Source organism: Pezoporus wallicus, unplaced genomic scaffold (assembly GCF_028554395.1).
Source record: "Pezoporus wallicus isolate ANWC-B61680 ecotype Strahan unplaced genomic scaffold, APGP_CSIRO_Pwel_v1 contig_5069, whole genome shotgun sequence".
In the NCBI taxonomy this organism is placed as follows: domain Eukaryota; kingdom Metazoa; phylum Chordata; class Aves; order Psittaciformes; family Psittacidae; genus Pezoporus; species Pezoporus wallicus.
Window position 1 is genome coordinate 8963446 of NW_026642361.1, and position 14121 is coordinate 8977566.

The 14121-nt window shown below is 40.2% G+C and overlaps 1 protein-coding gene across 15 annotated transcripts in view; it reads left to right on the forward strand.

Moving 5' to 3' along the window:
- The window catches only part of GRIP1 (glutamate receptor interacting protein 1), a 322599-nt gene that overhangs the window by 244869 nt on the left and 63609 nt on the right, over positions 1 to 14121 (forward strand). For all 15 annotated transcript variants that reach the window (XM_057429476.1, XM_057429479.1, XM_057429486.1 and 12 more), the window contains 2 exons: positions 234 to 309; positions 1670 to 1815. In XM_057429476.1, the coding sequence (XP_057285459.1) occupies positions 234 to 309; positions 1670 to 1815 (222 nt within the window). The remainder of the gene's footprint in view (positions 1 to 233; positions 310 to 1669; positions 1816 to 14121) is intronic.

Consider the following 14121-nt stretch of genomic DNA (forward strand, 5'->3'; position numbering starts at 1 on the left):
GAAATATTTTCTAAAGAATCATCTATCCCATACAGTATGTCACTTTTAGGGTAAAATTCAGTGGAGGTTCACATTAATGGCTTGGCCATTTTTTGATCCTTTTAGCCCATCTGTAAGTATGCATGCTGCAAGATTTAGGCTTTCCTAAAATCAGACGTTAGAAAGCTTTAGAAATCAGCTTTCATAAACTACATAGAATGAAGGTGTGCTTTCTCTCACTTTTCCCTTTCTAGGTGGAGCACACGATGACAGAAATAAATCTCGTCCTGTTGTAATAACATGCGTTAGACCTGGAGGGCCTGCTGACAGGTACAGTTCATCTTTCTCTGGAATGCATGTGAAAGAGAAATGGAGAAAAGTGAATTATTTGGGGCAGAAGTTAGGAGTTGGAGTCAAGTAGGTACATTCAAACCTGTTCCTTTGAAAATCATGAATTATGCATTCAATTAGAATAACAACAGGAATAGGCAACCACAAAGGCTCAGCGCATCATGGTGTGTGTGAACAATAGTTTAGCATGTTACATGTTTCAAGACTTTCCCATTAACTTTAAAAAAAAAACCAAAATAATTAGAAAAAATGCCTGCAATAGGTTAAAGCACATTTTTCTTCAGTCTTCAGACAACTGATGTTGATGTTGCTTTTTGTGCTCTTAACACTCTTGCACTTCAGAAAAAGTACTGTCACGTGTTTGGGATTTGTTTGTATTGTTCTTTTAAGATGTTCGTATGTATCTGCATGTGAGTTCACACATAACTTCGCCTGGACAATTTCTGAGTACAGATTCATGTTTTGGCCCAGTGAGCATGTATTTATGTAGTACCATCTTGTAGCTGCATAAAATAAGAATATTCACTTTATTTACATGTATGAATTACGTTTTGAACAATTACATTTGTGTCCTTAAACAATTAAAGGAACTTAAAGGGCAGTTTCTTTAAAATGGGTTGATTATTCTGCAGCCTTTGTTGACCATTTTTGACCCTGAAAACATTGATTGAGAAACAAAAGGTGCAAGAGAGTGTTTGTCTTTTGTCCCTCCCTTTCTTAACACCCTCATATCCCTTGCTTCCTTGTTTCTCTCCCCAGTTCTTGAGATGACAATGTTAGTACTACATTTTCTATTATAACATGGAATACATTATGAGACAGACCTGGGAGACAGTGTATATTTATAGCCAAATTGGTTTTAGATAGGAAGAAAAGAAAAATTGAATTATCCAAGTAAGGGGTATTTTTGAAGAAAATCATTAAATAAGCATTCATGTTTTGCAATCTGTTTCTGCACCCATGTGTTTGCACCTCAGATTTATTTTTAAGAAAACACTGGGGGAGGAAGTATTTATGTATGCATGAAAGAGGAGTTGTGTTGACAGGGCAGAAAGCAAGCATATGTTGAAGCAGAAGCTATACTTAGTTGCAATTTAAGGTGACTTGATTATTTAGCTATGTGGTAAGCTCTTTTCTAGTCACTGACTTTCCAATTACAGTAATTTCGTTTCCACTGCGCCCTCTGAATGTTCTCACCATCAAAGTAAATGTTAAGTGTTAAGGCAAGAGGGATGGATGTCAGAGAGGGTGTGAGGGAATCACTTTACATAAAAGTGATGTTAACTCAATATCAATTTATCTTATATTAATAAAGTTCGTTCCTTTAATCTCCCTTCAGAGAGGGCACAATCAAACCTGGAGACAGGCTGCTGAGTGTTGATGGTATCCGACTGTTGGGAGCAACACATGCTGAAGCCATGAGTATTCTCAAACAGTGTGGACAGGAGGCAACTCTACTGGTTGAATATGATGTCTCAGTGATGGGTAGGTCAAGAAGTGGGGCTGTAGTTCTGGGAACCATCTGTTGTGTTTTGCTGCATGTTCTTGATGGGGTATTTTAGAAGTGATCATGACCTGTTATGCTCCTAGTAGCACTGCTATTCCTTTCTGCACCGTATCATTAATCTTGGGTTCATAAGGAGGTGAGCAGTATTTTACTGCAGTTTAGCATTCTGACATTTCATGGTTTGTAGAGTGAAACCATAGTGTGGATTCTATGAAAGTAACTTTTCCAGTGACTAGGTTATAATAAAGGTTAATGAAGTGTAAGCATTTCTGTGTCACATGAAAGAGGGGCTTACCTGCTTCAACAGGAATTCATTTGCCTTTTGCTAGTGCTGCTAGATGGCCAAGACATTATTAAAAATAGTCACAAAACCACCACACACAAAAGAACGGGGAAGAGAAAATTTGTTAAGAAACGTAGAGGTGGCAAATCATGGCTTGAAAAATATACTTTATACAAATTTTATACAAATTTTATACAAATTTTGATTGAACTTACTGAAGACATGGAAGGTGTTTTGGAAAGTTAAGGACAGCAGATGATTTCTCACATAAGACTTGGGATTGAGTTATTTCCATTTGTTTTGGAAGTTGTCATATCCCCTCCCTTTTTGCAAGGTACAGAAAATTCATGGCAGCAAGAAACAAAAATACTCACCAGTCAGATAAAAATATTTCTTCTCTCTTTGGGGATCTTTCTCTTCATTTTCTCCTCAGTTCCAGAGTGAGATTTTTAGCCTAGCAGTAAAGCAGCCTCATAGGAATTGGTGAAATAGCATTGTCAAACTTAAAAGCCTTGGAAAAGATTAATATTTAGAATAATAATGGGCAGATACTTGTTTATGGTGGAACAGCCCTCTTTGTTCTCCTGCAAGACAGATTCTATTAGTAGTAGTAGTATCATTATTGTCATTATTGTTGTAACTATGTATCTCTGTTTACTTGTCTATCAAGAATGGAGGGACCGGTTTGTGTGGTGTCTGGCAGGCCTACTGGACAGTTGTGCAAGGTCCATGTCCAGAAAGGTGGAAACAGCATCTGGGCAGGGACTTCCTATGTGGAAAATGCAAATGCAAATGATCCTGTATCATATCCTGCAAATGATCCTGTAACGTGAAGAGAACTAGAATTTAGGTGTTTTCATTTCTTTCTTCTTCTTCGGCAGATGACAGATGGCCAAACCCTGTTTATCATCACACTTAAAACCAGATTCCTTATATTCCACTTTCTCTAAGAATGAGACCTTGTTGAAAAAAAGAACCCCTGGCTTTAGAGAAATGAAGTTCCCAGCAAGGCTTTCCTTTCAGAGAAGACTGTCATCCCCATTCTCCTGTGTAGCCCGGGGAGGGAATTGGCCTCAGTTTCACTGAGGGTATTTTAAAAATCTTTGCAGGTTTGTGTGAGGACACAACCACACATGAGAAGCACTGTTGTGCTCTAAGCTGCAGTTGTTCAGGGCAGGAACCTTCTTTTCAGTGTTACTTGGATAGAGCTCAGGGCAGGCAGATACAGAGCTCAGTTGGTGGTTTATAACTGTACAGGCAGTACCTACCAGTTGGTCTCTTCATGTTCTCGTATTCTCTCTCTGAATAAACTCTGCTGTCTCCCTTTTGATCTCAGTAACAAATCTGTATTTATTATTCCTGCCTTCCTGGCAATGAATGTGTAATGCTGTGAAAATTCAAACAGGTAGAAAAATCTGAGACTTGTGGAGTCAGAAAGAAGGAAGGAAAAGGGTATCAAACACTGGGAAATGTATGAGATGGTGGTCCTGCAGTGTCTGTGAGAAGAAATAAGGAGGAATCCAGCAGGTTTTCTGTCTAACGCATCATGATTTTGTTAGATTTTATCTAGCCCCCAGTAGGTTTTGATTTTTTTTTTCCACTGTGCATGCCCTGCTTAGTTTACTGGCAGCGGTGTGAAAAATCTTGTTGGGAAGCTTTCTTTTCTTTTTGCACTTACGTTATTACCATGGTGGAAAGGCTGAAAATCACTCATCCTAATCCATTGATTCCTGGCCCAGGAAAACAGTGCTGATTTTAATCTTCACATCTGAAAGAGCAATGAACTCGAAGTTGGGAGTAACATGAAAGGAAGGCAATGATCTATGAAGAGAAATTTAAGAATTACAGAAACGTTACTCTGTTCCCCAACTGTTATGCTACCCACAAGACAAGCTATTTGTAATGCCATTTGAGGGTTGATCTGAATATGAAAATAGGCTGAAGGAAGGGCATTGAGTAAGGTGGCTTAAGGATGCTTGAAACTAGTTCAGTAGGTTAGCCTGATGAGAGTGGGGGGAAAAAAAACCCAAAGTTATATAAAATTCTGGTGCATTCTCTTCCTGGTGTAAACTTTCAGTAGAATATCTTGCTCCTAGAGCTATAATTGTACCATTACTTGCTTTAATATCCTCTCTTCTGTTAGCAGATGTTTATATCCTGTAAAGTAGCATTCTGTGTGGCCAGAACTGGAAAAGGACATAAAATATACTCTGATAGCATGAAATTGGAACTTGATTTAAAAAGGTTACACTAGATGAAGGAAGTAATTCTGAACTGTTTTTCAGCTACAGTCCTGTAGTGTGTAACTGGCTTTTTATACTCCTGTAAGCATAAGCCGTTTCAGAGGAGCTATATTTCTTGAAGCTTAGTTCCTTTGCCTGAAGTCTTCAAGAGGTCACCTGGGAAGCTTGTACATTTTATTGTTTCTGGAACCTAGACAAGCTGGAGTAAAAAGAATATCATGGAGTTCTGTGAAGGGTAATTATGTGTGTATATAATGTAGGAGATGTGGCTAGTCCCGTTGAAGTCTCTGGAGTTACACTGGTGCTTGCTTAAATACATCCTGAAGTGTCCTGCTTGGCTGGGTCCTAGGAAATAAACTTGTCAATTCTGCTTCTTGGAAGAGATGATACTAGCTTCTGGGGTTTTTTTGCTACTGAAAATGCTTCCAGGTTGGTGTGTGGAGTATATTGCTGTATAGTTTCTGAGAGACTTTTAAATAGTAGGAGTTTGGAAATACCAAGATTATCCCCAAGGAAAACAGGAAAACATAATTTCTGAGAAAATATTTTATGACCTGATAAAAGTTACTTTTGAAGTTGTGGAAGGCAGCAACCTTCCAAATGTCTGTTTTCCAGAATACCTCCTCCAGTCGGGAAGCAATGTGGTTGCTTATTCCTGCAGTTTTTATTTTGTGAGGCTTTAATAATGCTTCGCTTCAGTATTTGCAGAGGAGATGGATATGGTGACTTGCCCTGCATTTAACTGTGTGTGAGTAACATAAACTTCATGGGCTTTATCACTTTTCTTTGTAATCCTTACACCTGAAGTGTCCAAGCTTTATGGTTATGTGAATAACCTGTGGTGGGAGATGTTTGAATATTGCAGCTCTCTCTGCCGTATGACTATACCTGTGCCCCTCATGTTGTGGAAGTGAAGGAGAAGAAGCAGGCTGGTGGCTGACAGTGACTTGCTGCCATTGCCAAAATAATTTTGCAGCCTGAATCCTTTCCTGTGGCAGCCAAACAGCAAATGTTAATTCCAAGCTATAAACTTAGGCTGGGGAGACTGAAGTTCTCACTCTTTGGCAGTGGTCTGGGTGAAGCGTCCTACCAAGCTGCTCAGAGCTTGAAAGCTGTAGGTCAGGCGTTGTCACTCAAAGAGAATTAGAATGCAGTGCGAATAACAAGCTGCAAACAGAGATTCACACTGCCCCTCTCTAAAATAAGAAATAAAAGTTTATGACTGCATTTATTTGGAAGCAGAGCAGATGCAGTTTCCCTTCAGGTTTTCCAAAATCTGCCAGGATGCTACTGGGCTTTCTGTTGTCTCTGTAACTAGGGTTGCATCTGCTTGTGTAATCTTCCATATTTACTCCAAAAGGGAGCATTCAGAAAAATAATGACTACCTTGAGTTTAAATTCTGGCCCACAACATTTGTATGTAACTCTGCTTCATAAATTGCTGCTGCTGAGCTTTTGAGCAATCTACTTTTTAAATTTTGAGTGTTCTTACTGAGGTAATCCTTGAATCAAAGGATAACACAGTTAATTACTGTTAACAAAGGATAAACAGTTAACTATTGTTTAACTGTAGCTAAGTGTGTCAGAACTTTGGCACGATGGTAAGCTTTTGTTAGCTATTTGCACCTGAGAGACACTCCATCTTTCTCTCTCACTGGGTATTTCTTAGTTCAGACCTCTCTGTGGTCTTCAGGAATGAAGGAACTTATTGCATATTCAAATTCCAGATGTTTCTCTGGCTTCATTAACAACTCTGGCACTTATTTGAGCCCAAATAGATTTGCTGGGATGTGATATCCTGTAATTGCTCTCTGCAAAACAGACACGGTCAGCTTATTTTTTAGTCCTAAGCTGTCGGAGTAACTCTGACATAGAACTGGTTAACTTTAGCTAGAGCAACACCCTCGATTTTCTGAACTTGACATTTACCACTGATGCAGCTTTCTAGGGAATTATTAATGCAATCACTTGCTTGTAAATCTGACAGGAGTTTACCAAACACTGTCCAAGCTTTTTGCCTCTTTGAGTTCACCCATTCTAAAAAAAGATCTCTAAAAAAGATCTAAAAAAAGATTCTCAAGTTCCTCATAAACCTCATAAATGTTGCGAGACCTTGAAAGTTGAAGGAGAGTCAGGAATCCTGTAGGATTCCGCACTGTCTTTTGCTTTCTATTTCTTTATAAATTTAAAATTAACATTTCCTTTGTGTCTTACAAGTCTTTGGCAGAACAGATTGGTAGTGTACTCTAGCATTCAACTGCAACTGCAGCTCTCCTGGCTGTCACAGAGCAACAGACCTAAATCCCTTGAAATCCTAAATATGAATTAGCTGCTTAAACCTTTAAAGAAACTTCCTTTCTTATGTTGCTTCAGAGACAGATTGAATGAAAATTAATGTGCAAAGCAAAGGTCAGGATAGCTGTATTGGTTAAAGTATTGCTCTACTTTAAATACTTCTACACAAACACGTACACAAATTATGCTAGAAGACAAATGTTTGAAGTCAAAAAGTTGAGCGTGCCAGGTGGGAAATGTCAGGGTTGACATTGTCTGCTCAGCCTCTGTCCAGCTGGGTGTGCATGCAGTATAGTCCTAGGACCCACAAGGAGAGATAATAACCCTGTTATGCAGCTATTCATTTTGAATTTCCTTTCTGTCGTCAGTATGTGACCACAGGCTTATCAAAGGCACTGCGCAGATCCTTGTCTGCATGAAGAGTTATTAATTTCCTGGTGTTTTTTTCCTGAGGCACTAATCCTGCCACAGTTTGAGTGCTTCAGGCAATATGCATGTCTCAAGGAGAAAACCCAGTGTCCCAAGGTCATTCCATATGTATTGGCTCTTTCTTAAGGCAGAAGATGATATAGGCATATCTCTAACAGTTCCAGAAATACCCACTCACGGTTGTGTCACTAGGTAAAACACATGAGGTTTTTGGCCTCTCCTAGAGGCCAATGCACAATTCACGTTCATGCTGCGCAAACTAAGCAGATATTTAAATCCATATGTTATGGCATGTTAGTCTCTCATGTTACTGTACAAGTTCCTTATTTATCAAACACTGTATTTGTGCTTTCTGCTGTCAGTGCCAGGTAGCTGCATCAGGGGCATTAGTATGAACTGACAGTCAAGTGTGGATGTATACAATAAGTGCTCGCTCTGTAGTGCTAGCTTGTTAGGGTTTCATCTAGGGAAAGATAAATGTTTTGGAATATGACTTATCCTTGGCACCAGAAGAGGCTTTTTCCATCAGACAAGTCTGAGGCTTGTGATTTTTTTCTGCCATTGAGTTTTCTGGCTTTCAGGACTGCTTTTTTTACAATGGCAAGTGAGGGTGGGTTATTCCTTTTAACACTTCATTTCTCATGCTCTACTAAATATGACATGCTGACTTCACTGCGTCTCATCATGAACCTATAAGAGGATTGATATCTATGGGTCAGGCATCAGTTCCTGCTTGATCGCCTGCTTTAGTCCACTCTGTCTACCTGGCCTAAAAGGAAGATAAATAGCTTTTTAATACCTCTCAAGATAAATGGGTAGCAAGGAAACCTATGGTAAATAGGTATATGGTTTAAAAAAAAAAAAAAAAAGGCATTTTGGGCTGGCAAATTCAAAACCCATTTCTTGATTCGTCAGTATCTGCCACTGACTGCAGGTAGTGAAACAAGAAAATGCTTGTAATTAGAGACCAGTATAGTTTAAATGTGCTTTTCAGCCTTTACCGAAGTTGTGACAAAAAGGGAATCTGGTAATTCAAGGAAGCAGCCAGGTGTCTGCTCCATGTTAAATGACTTTCTTTTGCACCTCCCTCTTTATGCCGTACACACCTGCCACCCAAGTCATCCACTGCTAGCTCCCTCAAAACTTACAGTGCTTTGTCTTATGGATGGGACATTTGTTTCACAATGAGGACTGCTGAGTAGTGACAGAGGTGTGGAATGGGGCCTTGTAAGAAAATAGCATTTTTCTATCCAGTGGGTAGTATCACTGTGTTGCATAACTGTCAGTTTGTCATTTCCCAATATTTGTGTGAGCTTACAACCTAGGTTTCTCCAGGGGATAAACTTTATATCTGACTTCTATACCCAAATACTTCCTCAAACGAGTGAGAACCATTAAGCCCACTAGTCTGCTCCCTGTTAGCCAGGTTATCAGATCAGCTGTCAAGCACAGTACCTATGTGCTTCCTGGGTACCAGAAAAGACTTGAGAGACATAAGTGACCAGTGGGTTTCAAAGGCATTTGCTTACAGTGGAGAGCTATAAAGGTTCAGGATCCCATGTTCCTTCATGTCCATTTCATGCAAGCATGATGATTTTTCCCTCTGTTCTTCATTCTTACTCTGGTTCCTTGCTGCATTACTGTCTTCTTTTTTTCTTTTCCCAGCAGCTGCTTGATTTTCCCTTTCCTTACTGACCTAGTTTGAGTCTTCTTTTCTAGAGGGTCCTAAATCCCCAACATGCTATTCCCTCTTGTTACAGCCTATTTTTCTCTTTCGTCGTTTGCCAAGTAAGGCTTAGGTGATTTTCCAATACATTTATCTCACACTGCTGACTTACCTCCATAAAGGCCTTTTGCAATTTTCATGTCTGGCCTTCTTTCACTTATTCTCAGCAAACCATTCCAAAATTACTTGTACTGCAGCTTCTTTTCAAATCAGTCACCCTCCCACCTCAGTTCCTCCCCTTCTTGCCCCAAAAGTCCCATTGTACCTCCTGCTGGCTTTCAATTGTTCTCTATGCTGGATCTGCTAGATAATGGAGACACACAGAGAACATAAATTTCCAATATAAACGAAAACAATATGGTTTTCCCTTATGGTGCTCTCAGACACCACTGACCTGTTTCACCTCTCACACTAAGAGAAGAAAAAAAATACAGCCTGGGATAGGTACCCATCATAAGAAGAAAATCACACCAAATGTTTGAACTGTGACCAAGTTGTAAGCAATTAAAATTGATATGTTTTAATGAGCAACATCTATGATTCCCATAGGAATATTTTCCCTATGGAATGTTGGTTTACTTTCTTTTCTCTGCCTGCTTATGATTTGTTGTTTCTGTTTGGTAGCCGTGTTGCTAAGTAGATGATTACAGAAAGGAGGAGTTGTCATGTTTTACAAGAATTTAATAAATCTTACAGATATTTCATTCTTTACAAACTTCTTGATCATCCCTAAAGAGAAATAAATAGAGTTTAGCTGAACCATGTGGGTTACAAATTACTCTAACAGGTCAAATTAACATTTATCTCCAGCGCTTTTGAAACCATGGCCATTAATAAATATTGCTTTGTATGGGAGAAAAAACTGTAATGGTGAAATGAGATGTCTCTGTGAAAGAAAACTAAAGGTTAATTATCGTAACTAACTAGGAAATGGTGGGGGAGTTATCTTACAAGTTCCACTTTGTATATGAAAATATTCAGGTTTATTTACTGTGTACTGAGAGTAATGGACATACTTGTCTTCAAAGACTTTACAGGAAGGTGAAACCTATTCTTGTGTGCAAAGTCTAAATTGTGTACAACTAAACAAAATCAGCCTGAAACATATAATGTATTTCATAATGGGGACTTGTTAAAATAGAGCCTTCCTAATCTATGCTCCTCTCTCCTCACAAGCATTGGTCTGAAATTTTTAGATGCTAAGTCAAGGATTTGATCCTTATGTGGAAGCAACCTCTCCCTGTTGAAAATATGCTACTGTGCTTTTTTCAGTATTTGAAAACAGATGATGGAAGGAGATTGTTGTAATAACCTCTCCTGTTCATCATCCGGGCTCCAAGTAAGCAGAGGGAAAGAAATAACTCTCATATATATTTAGTAAAAGATGGGGAAAAAAAGGATTGATCAAATCTTTCCACTTTGCATGAGGGCTATCCAGATGTGCCATGAAATGCAGTGTAAAAGAGATTTGCCATCTCTATTGCATGCTTATACTCTGGCCAGATGGAGATTAGTCAAGAGTCAATGGAAGTTAGTCAATTCTTCACAATGAGGGTGGTGAGGCACTGTAACAGAGTGCCCAGAGAACTGTGGATGCCCCATCCTTGACAATGTTCAAGGCCAGGTTGGATGGGGCTTTGAGCAACCTGGTCTGGTGAGAGGTATCCCTGTCCCATGGCAGGGGGGTTGGAACTGGAGGAGCTTTAATGTCCCTTCCAATCCAAACCGTTCTATGATTCTGTAAGAGGTCTTTCAGCAAATTGGCTTATCTGTTACTTAGCATATGCTGGTCAACAGCAGACTAACAAGGATAATGAAGTATCCTGATTTGTGCTGGCCTGGAAAAAAAAATTGAGCAGGTAGCTGAAGTAGTTAAATTCAGAGTGCAGGTGTGAAAGTTTTGCAAAGAGGATGATAATTAAGCTTCTGGAGATTAAAGGATCTTCTGCCTGTGCCATGCAATTCAATGCAAGAGAAACTCTGTGATCAGAAAAAAATCCAATTAAAAAATATCAGCCTTGGATTTGGTTTAGTGGCATCGCAGTCATCCGAGAAACTAAGGAGTAAAGGACAGATCTGATTTTCTTTATATTAGGGAGAACTTGGGCCAATCTCTAGCAGCAAAGCAGCAGCAAAGAGTCCATTCCTGCCTCCATTTCAGGGAGAGGAAAACACTAAATGTCTCCCAAGACTTTCACTGAGGGAGCTGTTTAAAAAATACAGAACTGAACTACTCCAGCCTCTTGACTTCCTTTCATTGATGGGATACACCCAAACAGTGCCTTACAGGTTAGACCAAGGGGAGAAAACCCCAAAAATCCCTCAAATAATTTTCTGGAACACCTGTATTGGGCATAAACTGAGAGGTTAAACTTGGATGCAGTAGGGCAGATTTTCATCCCTTTACACTAAGGTTCATGGTTCATTCATCATGTTACAGAACATTTATGCTGAAAAAGGACAGATTTTAAAGTATGAATATTTTTAGGTATTTTGCCTAAATTCGAACTTTCTCAGTTAATGGTGTTCCAGTGCAAAACTGATGTGGATGAGATCTGACACAGATCCTGTGAGATTGCACCGTGTAGTATTTAGCACATGGGAGATGTGTACTGTTCAGACAACACAGTACTAAGGCCTGTGAGCTGCAAATGTAGGTAGGGGAAAAAACGTCAACGTCTAAGCTAAATGAGCATAACTTGAAATCAACGTAGTTACTCAAAGATAATTGCACCAATGCCACATCTTACAACATGGTCTTGTTACACAGAATTACACTTCTGATGATGTTGCTCAGCTGTACGATGAGTGAAATGTTATGTTCTCTGTGCATTTGCTATTCAAACCACATTCCCCTACACTAATTTTAAACATCCATAGCAACCTGTCTTTCATCTTTTTCCTAAATGCATGGTTACCATGCTTCATTCATTTAAAGAGATCATTTCTGTAGCCTGTGAACTCAGTGTTTATCAGTGGTTTGGGGAAACAGTATTGGTAAAAATTCCTATGTGTTTTAGCCTCTGTTCAGCCAAAAAGTCATTGGATTTGTCTTTTTTTAATTGGTGACTCACATTAGTGGCGTTTGATCTTCTCTAAGTCTCACAAGTTTCATTTGTAAAGAAAATGGACAGAATATTGACAGCAGTTATGGATTGGCCATGTTGAACTTTCAGTGTAGATATTGGAGGGCCCTGACAAAATTATATTTCTGTGATAATTGAAGATTCATTCAGAATCAACCACAGGCAAGCATCTGACTGCAAGTTTCATTTAAATCTTGCCTCTTTTCTTCTTGGATGAGGAGCAAAGGGTGGTGATGGTTTGATGAATACTTCTCTAGATCATTCTCTAGTTTTATCTTTAATTTCAATTCTGACAACTAGTAGAAAAGTCATGGCTCCTTGCAGCCAAAAAAAAGAGTGCCAAGTGCTCCTGAAGAGATGAGTAATGAAGGATATGACAACTTCCCAAGGTTACAGGTGAAGCTGTGGCAAGCTGAGTTTTTTTTCTTCCTCTTATGTGCCTCCAGATATCTCTTCCCTGGCTGATAAAATCGCATTTTTACATGCAGAGCGCACACCAGTGTAAAAGTACTTTGTCTTGGAAGTGAGTTAAGTCACATGGTAACCCAAACCCACAGGTTACCTGCATGAAATTGGAAGCAGAGCAGAGCTTTGCCAGTAGATAAAATTGCCTGTATGGCGTCAGAGGCAATGAGGCTCTGGGGAGAAAAGGGACAGGCAATGGGTTACTGGTCTCCAGCTGGACATTGAGCCATTGACCACAACTCTTTGTGTGCTGCCATCCAGCCAGTTCTTTATCCACCGAGTGGTCCATCCATCAAATTGATGTCTCTCCAATTTAGAGACAAGGATGTCGTGTGGGACAGCGTCGAACGCTTTGCACAAGTCCAGGTGGATGACATCAACTGCTCTACCCCTGTCCATCAGTTCTGTAGCCCCATCATAGAAGGCCACCAAATTGGTCAGGCAGGATTTCCCCTTAGTGAAGCCATGCTGGCTGTCACCAAGCACCTTGTTGATTTTCATGTGCCTTAGCATGCCTTCCAGGAGAATCTGCTCCAAGATTTTGCCAGGCACAGAGGTGAGACTGACTGGTCTGTAACTCCCCGGGTCATCCATTTTCCCCTTCTTGAAAATGGGGGTTATATTTCCCTTTTTCCAGTCATCAGGAACTTCACCTGACTGCCATGATTTCGCAAATATGATGGCCAGCGGCTTCCAACTTCATTCGCCAGCTCCTTCAGGACCCGCGGATGGATCTCATCAGGTCCCATGGACTTGTGCACGTTCAGGTTTTTAAGATGGTCTCAAATCAGTTCCTCTCCTACAGTGGGCCCAAGGTCTTCATTCTCACAGTCCCTGCATCTGCCTTCCAAGACTTGGGTGGTGTGGGCAGAGCCTTTGCCAGTGAAGACCGAGGCAAAGAAATCATTCAGAACCTCAGCCTTCTCCAAATCCAGGGTAGCCAGTTCTCCTGAGAGCTTCCTGAGGGGGCCTACATTCTCCCTAGTCTGTTTTTTATTTGGTATGTACCTGTAGAATCCCTTCCTGTTATCTTTAATACCTCTAGCTAAGTTTAATTCTAACTGGGCCTTAGCTTTCCTAACCTAGTCCCTAGCTTCCCGGACAACATCCCTGTACTCTTCCCAAAGAGAACATGCCAGGCCCATTTTCTTTGCCCTTTTGCTAGGTTATTGCTCTTCTGGCACTTCAGCATTAGCACTGGGACAGGGTGTACATGCGTGAAATTGCCAGTTCATAGGTCATCCCAGTTTGGATCTAGATCACAGCAAAAGGCTCCACCCTTGAGCATGCCAGTGAAACTCTCAGATGAACAGCCCTTTTCAAGAAAGTCTCTGCTGCTTATCCCAGTGAAAATCCACCCGGACTTGGCTACGTTTGGAAGTCTTTGAAAGGGTGCAGCTCAGTGTGCTCAGGAGAAGCAGCGTTTTGTGACAGAAGATTTTATGTGTGTTGGGGGAAGTTTTCTCTTGTCTTTGTAAAGTTCCTTTCAGTTCAGCTCTTTGGGGATGGGAAATGCAAGAATTAAGGATGCCCATACAGCCTTACTTAGAAGCCTTGGAGCATATGGTATGATAGAGATTTTAATTGGAATGATTGCATAGATTTTGCGTCCATCAGTCACCTGCTGCATAGTACTAAGTGATCTGGAAAACAGTCAAGTGAGAGAAAGCTTCTAAAGAATAGCTCATCTCATCTTGATGTAGTTGCCTAAACCAGGGCAAGTGAAACATGTTTTTATATGCCAGTTTTCTCTGACA